Below are 13,460 nucleotides of genomic sequence, written 5' to 3'. Positions count from 1 at the left end.
CATTTCACGATGCAGGTACGAATTTATAGGATTGCGGATCTACTCCATAGGACCACCCACGTATCAGCTTTTGGTAAGCCCCACCTTCTTCGGGGTTTAGTCATTATTTACTTTATGTTAGTTATGCATTTAAGGTATTTGGGGGCCTTGTCCAAACCCAGTTACGTTTAGCTTGATTCGGACTCGTGTTAGAGGTTTCATAGACTGAACGGTTATGTTATGTCGGACGTTTAGAGAGTCATATAGCCATCTTTGGCTCATTATCTATGACAATCCATATTCATGTTTTCTTAAAACAAGTATTTATTTGATATTTATGATATCCCATGTTTAGGCTCATCATGTTTATGTCATATTCCGCTCATATATGCCTCATGATGATTCAGCAAGCCATGTGATTCGCTCGGTGACATGCAGCAAGGCACCGGGTGCCGTGTTACGTCCAGGTCATGGTTCGGGGAGTGACAGGGTAAAATATGAGAGGGTTATTTTTTGTGAAATCGGAATATTTGAATCAATTTCGGAATTTCCGTTAAATGAAGGGTATATTTGTTAACTTTCGTAATGGCAGGAGCATAAATGACCCAAAATTTCCGCTAAATGAAGGGTATATTTGTTAACTTTCATAACTATGGTGCATAAATGACCCAAAATTATAACGAAGGATATTTTTAGCCCTTAAAACAAAGTAAAACAATATTTTTAACCCTTTTCCCGATATTTAATTATAAATGAGGCTTAGCATATTGTTGACCGTATAAAATTGCGCGATTTTTTCAATTGAACACCTTAACTAAGCTTTGTTCTTACTGAGAGCAGCATATAGCATCATGTATTACATGTACTATTGTTGTGACTGAAAAAGTTTTAACCGTTGCATCATTGGTAGGAATATTTGATCAATAAAATTACTAGTGTCTCTCCTGATTGAACCTGATCTCCCAATAAGCATTGCCAGTGATTGCTGCTCAGGCCATACTCCAAATGATTTAGCGGAAAAATCTACCTTAGAGCTGCAGTCAGACTTATCTCCAGTCACGTAGATTCAACAAAATTTATAGTGAAGGCACGGCATCGCCCCAAACTCAGTTTAGACTTTAGAGCTGGAACAAGACAGAAGCAATTGTTCTCGAAAAGTATTCAACACATTTTATCTTGGAGAAAGATATCGAAGAACGTACAGAAATCTTACAAATGAGAAATCTATTACTTCTAATCACGATACTCTCTGCACAACAAACAGTAGATGGCATCTATTTGCCAACTTCCTTGATTTCTCAACCTATGCCACTACTTAACCCTGCTTGACATTGATATATTTATCATCTAAGCAAATGGATAAATAATGACAAGAGACGGTAGTTTCTTACCTTTCAGTTTTCTTTTTAAAAAAATGTTTTCATGTCATGATGTATTACTATTTTCTTTCTTCACCCACTGAGTGACTTGTTTTCTGGAACTGTGAGTGACTTGTTTTCTTGAACTGTGCCCCTGGTGTTTCTTTGTGCCGGAGTTCCTTGCTCTACTAGCACCAGGTTTATTTGAGGAACCACTAGAATTTGTTCTGGAGTTGGTTGCCAGATCTTCGTCTTGCTGCTCTTTTGCCTCTTCAGTGGACGCCGTTGAGGGTAATGCAGCAGGTTGTGGAAGATAAATACCTGGCCGCAACACTTCATGCTTTTTTATTTCAATTAAGCCACCCTTCTCTTGCTGGAGTTTCAGTATTGCATCAAATTTCTCTCTCCTTAATTTCTCTGACTCTGAGAAAAGAAGCTTGTCCTCCTTGTTGACTTCAGATCCGCTGGAGGTCTGGATTCAATCAGTGAACACATATCAACAGATCTCCCAGACTTTTCCAATATAACTAACAAAATGTTGTAACTATTAAAAAAAAAAAAAAAAAAAAAACTTCATCTAATAACCAGGGGCACTAACCAACTGAACTTTGTTTCAGATTTAACATATTAGGTCTCCAAGTTTATTGGTCCCACATTTAATAAGCAAACCAAACGTGCATAAACAGTCATTAGGAAAGAGTTTACAAGACCCATAATTCACACATCAAACTGAGGCTGTGTGTGTATCTGCCTCTCTTAACTTATCATCCTCATCACAGTGGATAATAAATGTCGTTACGCATATGGAGAGGGCAGAGTGAAAGGAGTTACATGTAGTCGACATATTCACTGATCAAAATAAAATCTCGTTTGACTAAATAGTTATGGATGACTTGACAATTCCAATTCGAATCGAGTCAATCGACCAATCGAATCCTAGTTGCTTCTCTTATCCGATCGGAAACTGGTCTTCTATCTTAAGTTGCTCGGACTCTCCTAAAATGCTGCCGCACCTGTGTCAGATCCTCCAAAAATACACTACTTTTGGAGGATCCGACACGCACCCGTCGATATTTTTGAAGAGTCCAAGCAACATTTCAGTTCTATCTATGATTGCAAGGGTCGGCAATAGTGGTGGAGCCAGAAACTATGTTGCTCGGACTCTCCAAAAATGATGCCGCACCCGTGTCGGATCCTTCAAAAATACACTACTTTTGGACGATCCGACACGCACCCGTGTCCATTTTTGAAGAGTCCGAGTAACATAGGCCAGAAATTCAAGTAAGGGGATCCAAAAAAAAATTCTTATGCCAATAAGGGTATTCAACAACTTATATATATACAAAAAATATCATTTTTGTCCTATCTAGATGGTATACATATCCAACTAAGGGGGTTCAATTGACCCCCCTTGCACCCTCTGGCTCTGCCCCTGGTTGGCAACAGGGTAAATACTTACCCAACCAGGTGTTTACACCAACCCATTACAATTTACCATGGTTAAGTGATTTAATGAAGTGAATATCTACATTAATTAATCATGGTTAAGTGATAGTTATATATATTCACACACATTTCATACATCCAGTGATTTGGTGTAAACACCCGGTTTGGGTAAGTTTTTACCTCGGCAACAGCTCCCAAAACTTTTTATTTCTATCTTCTTCTTTTTTTTTTTTTTTGGCTTCTTTATATAGGTTTTACGAGGCCAAAATGCACTATAACCACTAAAGTAGTAGGCTACCAAGCTCTCTCTAGAATTTCTCAGTTTCCTCCTTGAACTTTTGTCTACCGGCCATCCTGCTCTATCAGAACTTTTGACTACAGAACACAAAATCATTCAGCACAAAAATTCAAACAGGGTCTTTCTTTTATAGAAAGGCAAAGTGTTGTATTGTATATATATAATGGATGCAAGAAAAACTGTGAGGTTAAATACACTGATTTAGGAAGATATTTGCATAACTTACAACAGCATTCTGAGTCTTCACAAAGTCAAGCACGTGCTCAATGTCCTTCGCAAGAAAAGACTTGCGACAAACCGGGCACTTCCTCCTACCTTCTTCTGTTATCACACATCACCAAGCAAGATAACTAGTGAGCTACGAAACTAGAAATGTTGCAAAAATCATGTTCACAAAAAAGACACAGATAAAAATAAAAGTTCTTCCTCGGTTTGTCACCCCCACCCCCACCCCCCCCCCCCCCCCCCCAAAAAAAAAAAAAAAAAAAAAACTGTAAACACCATCCATCTGGAAAATATTTTTAAAAAAGAAAAATAAATTATAAAATCTCTGTATCCTCGAACCATGAGGGCTTTATGACGAAACACTAAGACATCGAAGTAGTCATTGACAAGCTAAGCTTGCGAGCAAAAGAAAAAATTGGTATAACCAATGCTAGTGGTATAGGAGCAAAGGATGGAAAAGAAATGGATGGACATAAGTTGAATAATTGAATCATTGGTAAATTATAAGATGGGGAAACAAGCAAAGGAAACAAGAAAGCAAGGATCATATGAAAACTCAACCTCTCTGCAGAATGAAGAAACAGGGGATCTCTAGCCCCTAGGTTAGTGGATGTAGAGCCTCTTAGACCAAATGATGCAAATACTTTATTCAAATGAAATAAGTGAAAGTTCCATTACATCTCCAACTAGACCAGGTATGCAGACAGAGTATTTGGGTATATGAATTATTTCTACAAAATTTCAGTAAAGTGAATTGGGCAAAAAAAGATCAAGTCTCTTGGCAAAGTTGACACGCCACATGGTTGAACTCAAGTAATTGGTTGACTCCATAGAACTTTTTTTATGCATCCTTCAATGCCTTCCTCTTTTTTTTTTTTTTTTTTTTTTTTTTTTTTTTTGGAGGGGAATGGGTGGGGGGACTGGGGGGGCAGGGTGAAGGAGTAAAAGGGTCTAACTTAATGAAAAATCATCCTAAAAGACCTATCTTGCTTCCCAATAAAATCCAGGTAACCTTTTCTATATCTAGTTGGAGCAGGAGAAGAAAATGAAAGGAGGAGTATGCTCTAAAACAATTCAAATCCTTTCATTGCAACATACCATCCTGATCCCTGATATTTCCGGAAGATGAAGCAGAACCAGATGCTGTAGGGGCATCAGATTCTTTTAGTCGTTCAAGCCAATTCCACCACCCGATGATGCACTCACTGCAGCAGTAAGAAAATAAATGAGTTTGAAGTTGCAACCACACATCTTTCAGCCAGTAGGCAAACTAATCATAATAAGAGGGTACTACGAACAAAATTTACCAATGAAAGCAATGATAACAAGACATCAGTTTCATAAATGGCGCAGAGCTTCCTGCATCTTCATCAACTAATGGATACAAGCACAAAGGACACTCTCCATCAGGGTGATTCATACCAGAAAGCCGCTCCACTGCTTCCTAGTAATACATTCAGAGCATCAATTTTCAGGAAATTAAGCCCCCTCTGAAATTCTAATAATTCAGCGGGATTGTGTTTTGAAGTGTTCCGACTTCCTGCTCATTTTTCCTTGGGTTGTCCAACAGATAACATTGTCTCTAGGAGAATTCCAACATATTAGCTCATAAATGGAAGTGAGTCCTCTTCGCAGAATAGATGCTCATCCATGACACAAAACAAAAGAGTTTTATCATACTTCGCAATAAAAATTCCAGTTCATTAAAATGTCTAATTAGTTCCAAAATTTCATCCAGCATATAAAAAAAAACCAACATTTCACTACTGGCATCTTTGGAACCTAGCTAAACCAGGTTAAGAATAGCTTTTTTTTTTTCTAATATTTTATATTAAAGGCATAATCAAAGTCAAGAGAAAAGATCATTAACCTAGCAAAAATATTACAAAATGGCATCAAGTAGGAACCACAATTCTCTTCTTTAGGTAATTAATTTTTTAAAACGAGAAAACCCGGGTCAACTGTAGTGGGCTCACATGTTTGAAAATGAAGCAAATACTTCTTTGATTTCCCACTTAACTACCAGAATCCTGTCTGTGGCAAAATTTGAACTTGTGACGTGCACACAACCCACACCTCATAGTTGTACTTTCTTAACACTGAACCAAAACCCAGGGAGCTTCTATTCTTTAAGTAATTTATAAACATGTTCCTCTTGAGCTATAGACTTCTTTTCTGATGGAAAATCATGTACACACACAGGACAAAAAGATCCAAAGTATGTAGTTATTCATCGTATTGTGAGTCTTGAGATTCTGTATCTAGGTTTTAATACAAAGAGGGCATTCTAATAAAGAATGTCATCAATCACAGAACTGGATCTCAACAGCACAATGGATTGGTGAGCAAAAACATGAGGAGAAAGCCCTTTCTGAAATACAACTTATCAATTGTTTTTGTCTTTGCTCATCAAGGCCCTTGGAATCAACAATTCTAATAGCAGGAGGCTCGTCAGGATACTGCCAAAATAATTATATCAGTGCAGGAAAGAAATGCGAAACCTATCTAATCATATGAGTAAGCCTAACACATAAAATAGTTAAATAAGACATGTGGGACGCAAGGGTGGGTGGACTGCACAAAGCTATCAGATGAAAAAAGACATGAAATTTGAAAACAGAAGCAGAGATGAATCAGATAACAAAAGCCCAAATGGTAATCAATCACCTCAAAAAGAAAAGTAATCACAGTGACAGAGTACCTTTGGACCAGCCTGAATCCCTATGATTGCTTCCACAAACTACAAGACAGGAGAAAGTAAAAATGAAATTATTCTCTCTAGCAACATGCAACACAAAAAAGTAGGAAATGTAACCAGAAAATCAAAGAAGAAAAAGAAACTGCCAGGTATAATGCCAATTCATAAGATTCTTCTGAAGATATCAACTCATATTGACAGCCTTAGGAAACACGAACTACTCCTAAACTATACCTAGTATCACATCTTCTCTGGTTCCCCATTGTTGATTTGTGAATATCTGATTATGATCAGATCTGATTTTGTAAGATCTTAATTGATCTGATAAAATCAGATCTGATATCTATTGGATGTTTTAGGAAATTAGATCAAATAAAATCATCCCTTGATTATCAAATCTGCTAGAATCAAGGGATCAGATAGCTAGTTTGTTTGTTTGTTTCTACTATAAATTTGTACCCCTACAGATGAATAAAGTATGCAACTTTGGTACCAAAACTTTCATGGTATCAGGGATTTATTCTTGTGTTGCTCATGACTAAAACAGCATTTCTGATCACCCAGCAGCATCAACAGAAGCTGGAATTCTGTTAACAAAGATAAGACAACTATGAGGCGGAGATTCCTCTCTTTCTTTTCAGCTTACTTCTCACAAGCTGAATGGTTATTTGGAAGGCGCAGTCTGTTCATTTGGCTATTGATGGTCGAGGAAAACTTGGGCAACAACTGGAGAGACTTTGAACCAGGAGACCCAAAAATGAATGCCTGGAGTCAGAAAACTCAATGGTAATTGCTTGGCTACTAAACTCCATGGGAGCTGCCATAGGTAAACCATATTTTGTTTCTTCCCACTGCTAGGGATGTTTGGGAGGCTGTTAGAGAGACTTATTCTAGAAAATGCTTCTCAGATTTTTGAATTAAAAATTAAACTATGGAAAGCTAGGCAGGGGGAGAGAGGGGTGTTACTATTTACTATAATGAGATGGTTTTCCTTATGGCAAGAATTAGATCAATGCTATAATGATGAATGGGAGTGTCTAAGGATAGTGTAAAAGCAATGAAAAAAAGAAGAAAATAAGAGGGTATATCTATTTCTAGCAGGATTGAACCAAGAATTTGATGAACCGTTCACGAATTCTCTCACTTTGAGACTTTTTCTATTAGGCAAAAACAAGGAGGAATGTTATGCTAAAAAATAGATTCTAATCTGGAAGGAAAAAATATAGATTCCTCTGCTTCAGTTGCTGTGAAAAATGAAAATGACAAGAAAAAGAAGCCGTGGTGTGATCTTTGCAAAAAATACTGGCACACTCGTGAGACCTGCTGGAAAATCCATGGGAAACCGCCTAACTGGAAGAAAAAGGGGGCAGACAACCGTGGCAGCCAGGCCTTTCAGAGTTCCAGCGAAGAATCAGGGCTGCAACCTTCTCTAGAAGTGCCACCATTCACCAATGAATAGCCTGCTTCTTCAATCTACTCCCAACCAGTAAACCCGATCCTTCCACTCCCACTTGTTCTTTTTCCTAAACAGGTACTGTACCATCTGTTTTTATGAGTACAAATTCAACAGGTGTGAGTTTCTGGATTATAGATTCAGGGGCTAGTGATCACATGACATGGAATTCCCATTTTTCTCACTTACACTCCTTTGGGAAATAAAAAAGTCAGAGTTGCTGATGGTTCCTTCTCAGCAATTGCTGGAAAAGGGACAATCAAATTAACCCCTCATTTGACTCTTTTTGATGTCCTTCATGTTCCAAAATTGTCTTGCAATCTTGTGTCCATCAGCAAATTGAGAAACCTTAATTGTCGTGCTATCTTTGACTCTCTTCATGTGTATTTCAGGACAAGGTCTCGGGGATCCATTGGCAATGCTAGAGAGTCTGAAGGTCTCTATTTTCTTGAAGATGGTGACAAATCAGCAAATTTTAGTTCAACTTGTTTGAATTCTGTTCTAGTTGATAATAAAGTCATGTTATGGCACTATAGACTTGGTCATCCTAGTTTTCATTATTTGAAACTCTTGTTACCTCAGTTATTTAGAATAAAAGTCCATCTTCTTTCCAGTGTGAATTTTGTGAAAAAACAACGCTCAAAAAATACCATGCCACAAAACCCTTCAAGTTAATCCATAGCGATGTTTGGGGACCTTCTAGGGTAGCAACTGTAAATGGAAAAAGGTGATTTGTGAGTTTCAGATGATCACACTAGACTAAGTTGGGTGTACCTATTGAAAGACAAAAGGAAGTAAAACATATGTATGAGGCTTTTTATGTTATGGTTGAGACACAATTTAATGAGAAGATTCAAATATTATATATAATGGGAGAAGTTTTTAATGACCAGCTAGGCAATTTTTTCACTTCCAAGGGAATAGTGCACCAAAGTTCTTGTCCTGATACACCCCAGCAAAATGGAATAGCCGAGAGAAAAAATAGGCATCTTATGGAAGTAACCAGAGCCTTATTATTCACAAGTGGAGTCCCTAAATTTCTTTGGGGAGAAGCTATTTTGACAGCCACCTATCTTATTAATAGGATGCCTTCCCGTGTTCTAGATTTTAAAACCCCTTTCAGTATGTTCAAGACATACTTTCCTGCTTCTAGATTGACTGCTGATCTAGCTTTGAGAGTTTTTGGGTGTAGTCTATTTGTTCATGTTCATGATCATAATAGGAGTAAACTTGATCCACGTGCTAAAAAATGTGTTTTTGTTGGCTATGCTCCTAGTCAAGGGATACAAGTGTTATGACCCAAATTCTAGGAAGATCATTGTCACGGTGGATGTCACTTTTTTTTGAATCTCAATTGTTTTTTGGAGTTCATCTTCAGGGGGAGAAACATAGTGAAGATTCGAGGGATAATAACGAATCTCTTGACCTCATGTGTGACAAACAAAATGATCTAGGTTTTATCATAGACATTGGAAATAGTACTTTTGGTAATAACAACCATGAGAAGGTAAGAGATCACAACTTAAATAATGAAAATGAAAAAACTGAGACAATAGAGCCTTTTCATGATACAATTAATGATAAGAACGGGGAACAAACTGAGGTTTACCGAGGAGAAACCGGAACCAAGAAAAAGAGATTAAAGACTCTCATCGAACCAAACGTTCAAGATCTTAGGTAATTTCAGAACCTAACTCTGATTTACCCCTTGTTACTTTAGACCTTGATCTTCCGATTGCCAAACGTAAAGGGGTAAGAAAAGCCACCAACCATCCCATGTCAAATTTTGTGTCATATAGAAACTTGTCCCCTTCCTATGTAGCTTTTCTTTCTCAATTATCTGGAATGGAGAGGAGAAATGTGCAGGATGCTTTGAAAGTTCCCGAATGGAAGGAGGCAATTCTAGAGGAGATGAACGCTCTTGATAGAAATGACAAAAAGACTCCGCGGAAAGAAAACAGTGGGCTGCATGTGGGTGTTCACTATCAAGTTTAAATCATGGGTCCCTAGAGAGGTATAAGGCGCGTCTGGTAGAGTCTTGAACCTACGGGATTGACTATCTAGAAACGTTTGCTTTAAGTTGAACTCAAAGGGTTCTTCTAACCATTGCTGCCAACCTTGATTGGCCACTTCAACAACTAGATGTGAAGAATGCATTCTTGAATGGAAAACTCAAGAAGAAGTCACATGGATCCTCCCCCGGGTTTTGAAGAAAGGTATGGACCTAGAGTGTGCAAGCTAAAAAAAAATCTCTCTGCTCAAACAATCTCCAAGAGCTTGGTTTGAGAGGTTTACTCGGTTTGTGAAAAAACAAGGATACACTCAAGGGCAAGCAGATCATACCATGTTCATTCGACATTCATGAGGGAAAGACAACTATCCTAATAGTGTATGTTGATGATATCATACTTCAGGAGATGACTTGTCGAAATGAAAAAATTTTAAAAATCAGTTGGCCACGGAGTTTGAGATCAAAGATTTGGGCCAATTGAAATATTTTCTTGGCATGGAAGTAGCGAGATCAAAAGAAGGCATTATGGTGTCACAAAGGAAGTATGTTAGATCTTTTGAGCAGAAGATGAGTGGTTGTCGAAACACCTATTGATCCGAATCATAAAGTTCGGATACAAAGAAGGAAATTCAATTGACCAAAGTCAATATCAGAGACTAGTGGGAAAGTTGATCTACTTAAATATATAGCTTATGGGTAAGCTTAGTCGGTCAATTCATGCACTCTCCAAAGGAAGAGCACCAGGAAGCTATAGGATTCTAAGATATCGAAAAGTTCATCGGGGAAAGGGTTGTTTTTCAAAAAAAAACCAACAAAGAAGCATTGAAAGCTTTACGGATGCGGATTGGGCACACACGACAGATGAGGTCACGTCCGGATATTGTACATTTATCGGAGAAATCTCGTGACTTGGAGGGTAAAAATCAATCACCTCAAAAGATACCGATCTATGGCTCATGGGATCTGTGAGATGATTTGGCTCAAGAAGATGATGGCGGATCTAAAAAAACCATTTTTCTACCAATGAAGTTGTCTTGTGACATCCATAAGATTGCTTCCAATCCCGTTCAACATGATAGAACAAAGCATGTTGAAGTGGATAGGCACTTCATAAAAGAGAAGATTGAAGAAGGAAGTGTGTGCATGCCTTCTTGTCCCAACAAATACAGATTGCGGATGTTTTCACAAAAGGACTCTTTAAACCAAAATTTGAAATTCTTGTAAGCAAGTTAGGCATGACAGATATTTACATGCCAACTTGAGGGGGAGTGTTGATTTGTGAATATCTGATTATGATCAGATCTGATTTTGTAAGATCTTAATTGATCTGATAAAATCAGATCTGATATGCTATTGGATGTTTTAGGAAATTAGATCAAATAAAATCATCCCTTGATTATCAAATCTGCTAGAATCAAGGGATCAGATAGCTAGTTTGTTTGTTTGTTTCTACTATAAATTTGTACCCCTACAGATGAATAAAGTATGCAACTTTGGTACCAAAACTTTCACCCATGATAGATGATATCTCAGAATTACATTGCATTCCTACTTGTCATATAGTTTCTTATGAATGTGAACGATGACAAATTTGGAAGGAATTCAATCCAAATTACGGAAGAATGTGGAGAAGCAAATAAAGCCTAGAGGTCCAATGGTTAAAAAGAACAGTTCCAATGGCTGCATAGAAAGGAGAAATAAACACAAATTAACCTTGTGAAACCAATTATAATGGGTAGTGACTGAAGAGAAACATCCAACAGACACAGATAACTGGCGAGGAAAAAAATCGATAGAAAAATATTAGAATTAAGACCAATAACTAATGAGAAAACCAGTGCTATTAAAATTTATCGATTCGTTGCTCAAAACAAAAAACTGATGCTAAGCGAGAACTATCCCCTTATTGGTGAAGCCAGGCATTTTAGAGAAGTGTGTGCAGGAGTTGGATTAATATCAACACTATTGTATATGGATACTAAAATAGTTATTGTAATTGCAAGTAGATTATAATAGTTGTAAGAAACTATTTTTTTTCGTAAATTGTCCGTTCACTTTAAAGAAGCGTGCACTTCATTAAACGCTATTCACGTCAAACCCCCTGGAATTTTGTCTTGCTTTTCGCTCTTAAAACCATTGGAGAAAACATTAATATATAGAAAACCAAATACGCAATAGTAAATTAGAAATCTGAATTAAAAGGGCATTAGTTGCATATTACCATCATTATACTATGATTGTAAGCAGTACTTAAGGCTCTAAAATTTGTACTCAACTATGGTTTACAAGGCTTGCTAGCTTAAGTGGAAGATAACTCATTGTAGATTCCGTATTTCACAATTAGCCCCCATACTTTAAGTCGTTACGTTGCAGATATCCTTATGAAGAAGGTAAATAGAACAGCGAAAGAGTCTTTCTATGTATATTCAAAGTCCTTTGTACTTTTCCCCATCTTGATGATAAATGCACATTTCACTTTTGTATGTTTTCTCATCTGATAATGAATGAACTTTTCCCATTTTCCTCTTTCCTTTCTTATATTTGGAGGAAGTTCTTTCTTTTCTTCAATCTTTCCTTGTATTTCCTTTTCCATCATAGACCTTTTCCTTCTTTATAAAACTCTGTTTTTTGAGCCTTTTGCAGCTCAATTTTGGAGCTTCTTTTTCAAGTTGTTCTGTGATCCAACTTGAAGGTAGATGACTTGGATCCCACATTCAAAGTTCAGGATTACAGTCCTCGGGGACACGATAAATTTGGAAGAATCTATACAGAGAAGATCACCATAGCCGCTATGCAAGGAGGACTACAAATAAGGAAATACCAGATTTCAATTTTGGGTTTATAGGCATTGAACTCTCCACTCTTTAGTGTGTCATTTTCATAAAGTTTGTATCACAATTAACAACTTTAGCGACAGATTCATCAACAAAACAAAACAAAAAAAAAAAACTTTTCTGTTGCCCTCAACTCAAAATTTTCTTAACAAAAGTCCCTGATGTTTTCAAGATTAAGATATCAGTTAGCTCAAAACCAAGGGCACAAATCAGTTTGTGGTTCATACTGCATTGAGCTCTCCACTCAATATCCTGAAGTTCGTCTCATAATTAACAACTTTATTAACAAAAAAGAATCTTTTTTGCTGCCCCCAAATCATAATTCTCTTAATAAAAGTCCCAAGCTGATTTTTTTTCCACATTCAGGACATTAGTTAGCCAAAATCCTCGAACATAACATAATTATACAACAATCACACACCCAGTAAATATAAAGATTTCAGCATAGATATCAATCATCTGTTTCAAGAATCGAGTATCCATTATCAAAATAATTATTAAAAAAGAATAAAAAAATTGGTTGAGAAGGAACCTGTTGAGAAGAATCATCGGCAGTACGTGGTGTGATATGAAGATGAAAAGAAGGTGGATATGTATGTAGGACTAAACAATCATCGCCATATACTGATTGCACTGCTTCTACTTCTTCTTCTTCCGCCATCTTCTTGTTTGTGGCTGCCAAAGGTGGGCGTTGTTAACTTTCTACACCATATATATATATAAGACTAACAAATTTAGTCCCTCAGAAAAGGTTAATGTGTCAAGACAAAAAAGGTCGGATTTTCTTTATTTTGATTAAATTAGTCCTGATTAGATTAATTTCAAAATATTACTCCTTTAGATGATTAGGAATGCTTCCTAATTTGACTTTGCACATGTATTAAATGAATGAATTTGTTTAGTTATTAAAGGAAGCTAAGAAATTGTCATTTTAATGCTAGATATTTGAGGATAATTTAAAATAAAAGTTTCACTATAACGGTTAAACTATCAAGACAAATATCTTGTACTTTTATGAAATGTAAATGAATGAGAAGAATAATTACTTACTATCATTTCAATATACTTTTTTTGTTATCATGGTTGAGATTTTCTTGCTATTGTTTCTGTTTGTTGCTACTGACTATTTTTTCGTCTTTTCTACGAGTAATAGCCTCC

General features: G+C 36.8%; 1 protein-coding gene across 1 annotated transcript; it reads right to left on the bottom strand.

Annotated features, from left to right (window-relative positions):
• Nucleotides 1-1,123: 1,123 nt before the first annotated feature.
• Nucleotides 1,124-13,013, bottom strand: LOC132064142 (uncharacterized). The gene is made up of 7 exons (XM_059457038.1): nt 12,835-13,013; nt 6,008-6,046; nt 5,634-5,765; nt 4,614-4,750; nt 4,405-4,511; nt 3,308-3,402; nt 1,124-1,809 (listed from the first exon to the last, which is right to left on the bottom strand). Exons 1-7 carry the CDS (start codon nt 12,961-12,963, stop codon nt 1,405-1,407), a joined length of 1,044 nt encoding a protein of 347 aa, XP_059313021.1. The 5' UTR covers nt 12,964-13,013; the 3' UTR covers nt 1,124-1,404.
• Nucleotides 13,014-13,460: the final 447 nt, after the last annotated feature.

Source organism: Lycium ferocissimum, chromosome 7 (assembly GCF_029784015.1).
Source record: "Lycium ferocissimum isolate CSIRO_LF1 chromosome 7, AGI_CSIRO_Lferr_CH_V1, whole genome shotgun sequence".
NCBI classification, from domain to species: Eukaryota; Viridiplantae; Streptophyta; class Magnoliopsida; order Solanales; family Solanaceae; genus Lycium; species Lycium ferocissimum.
This window is presented reverse-complemented; position numbering and strand designations above follow the sequence as displayed.

Excerpts from the sequence above, each read along its gene's own strand:
- LOC132064142 (XM_059457038.1), bottom strand. The coding sequence starts at position 12,963 with ATGGCGGAAGAAGAAGAAGTAGAAGCAGTGCAATCAGTATATGGCGAT. Across the intron at positions 6,047-12,834 it reads CCGATGATTCTTCTCAACAG|TTTGTGGAAGCAATCATAGG; the intron begins GTTCCTTCTCAA and ends CCTGTCTTGTAG. Across the intron at positions 4,751-5,633 it reads GCTCACCAATCCATTGTGCT|GAAGCAGTGGAGCGGCTTTC; the intron begins GTTGAGATCCAG and ends ATGTATTACTAG.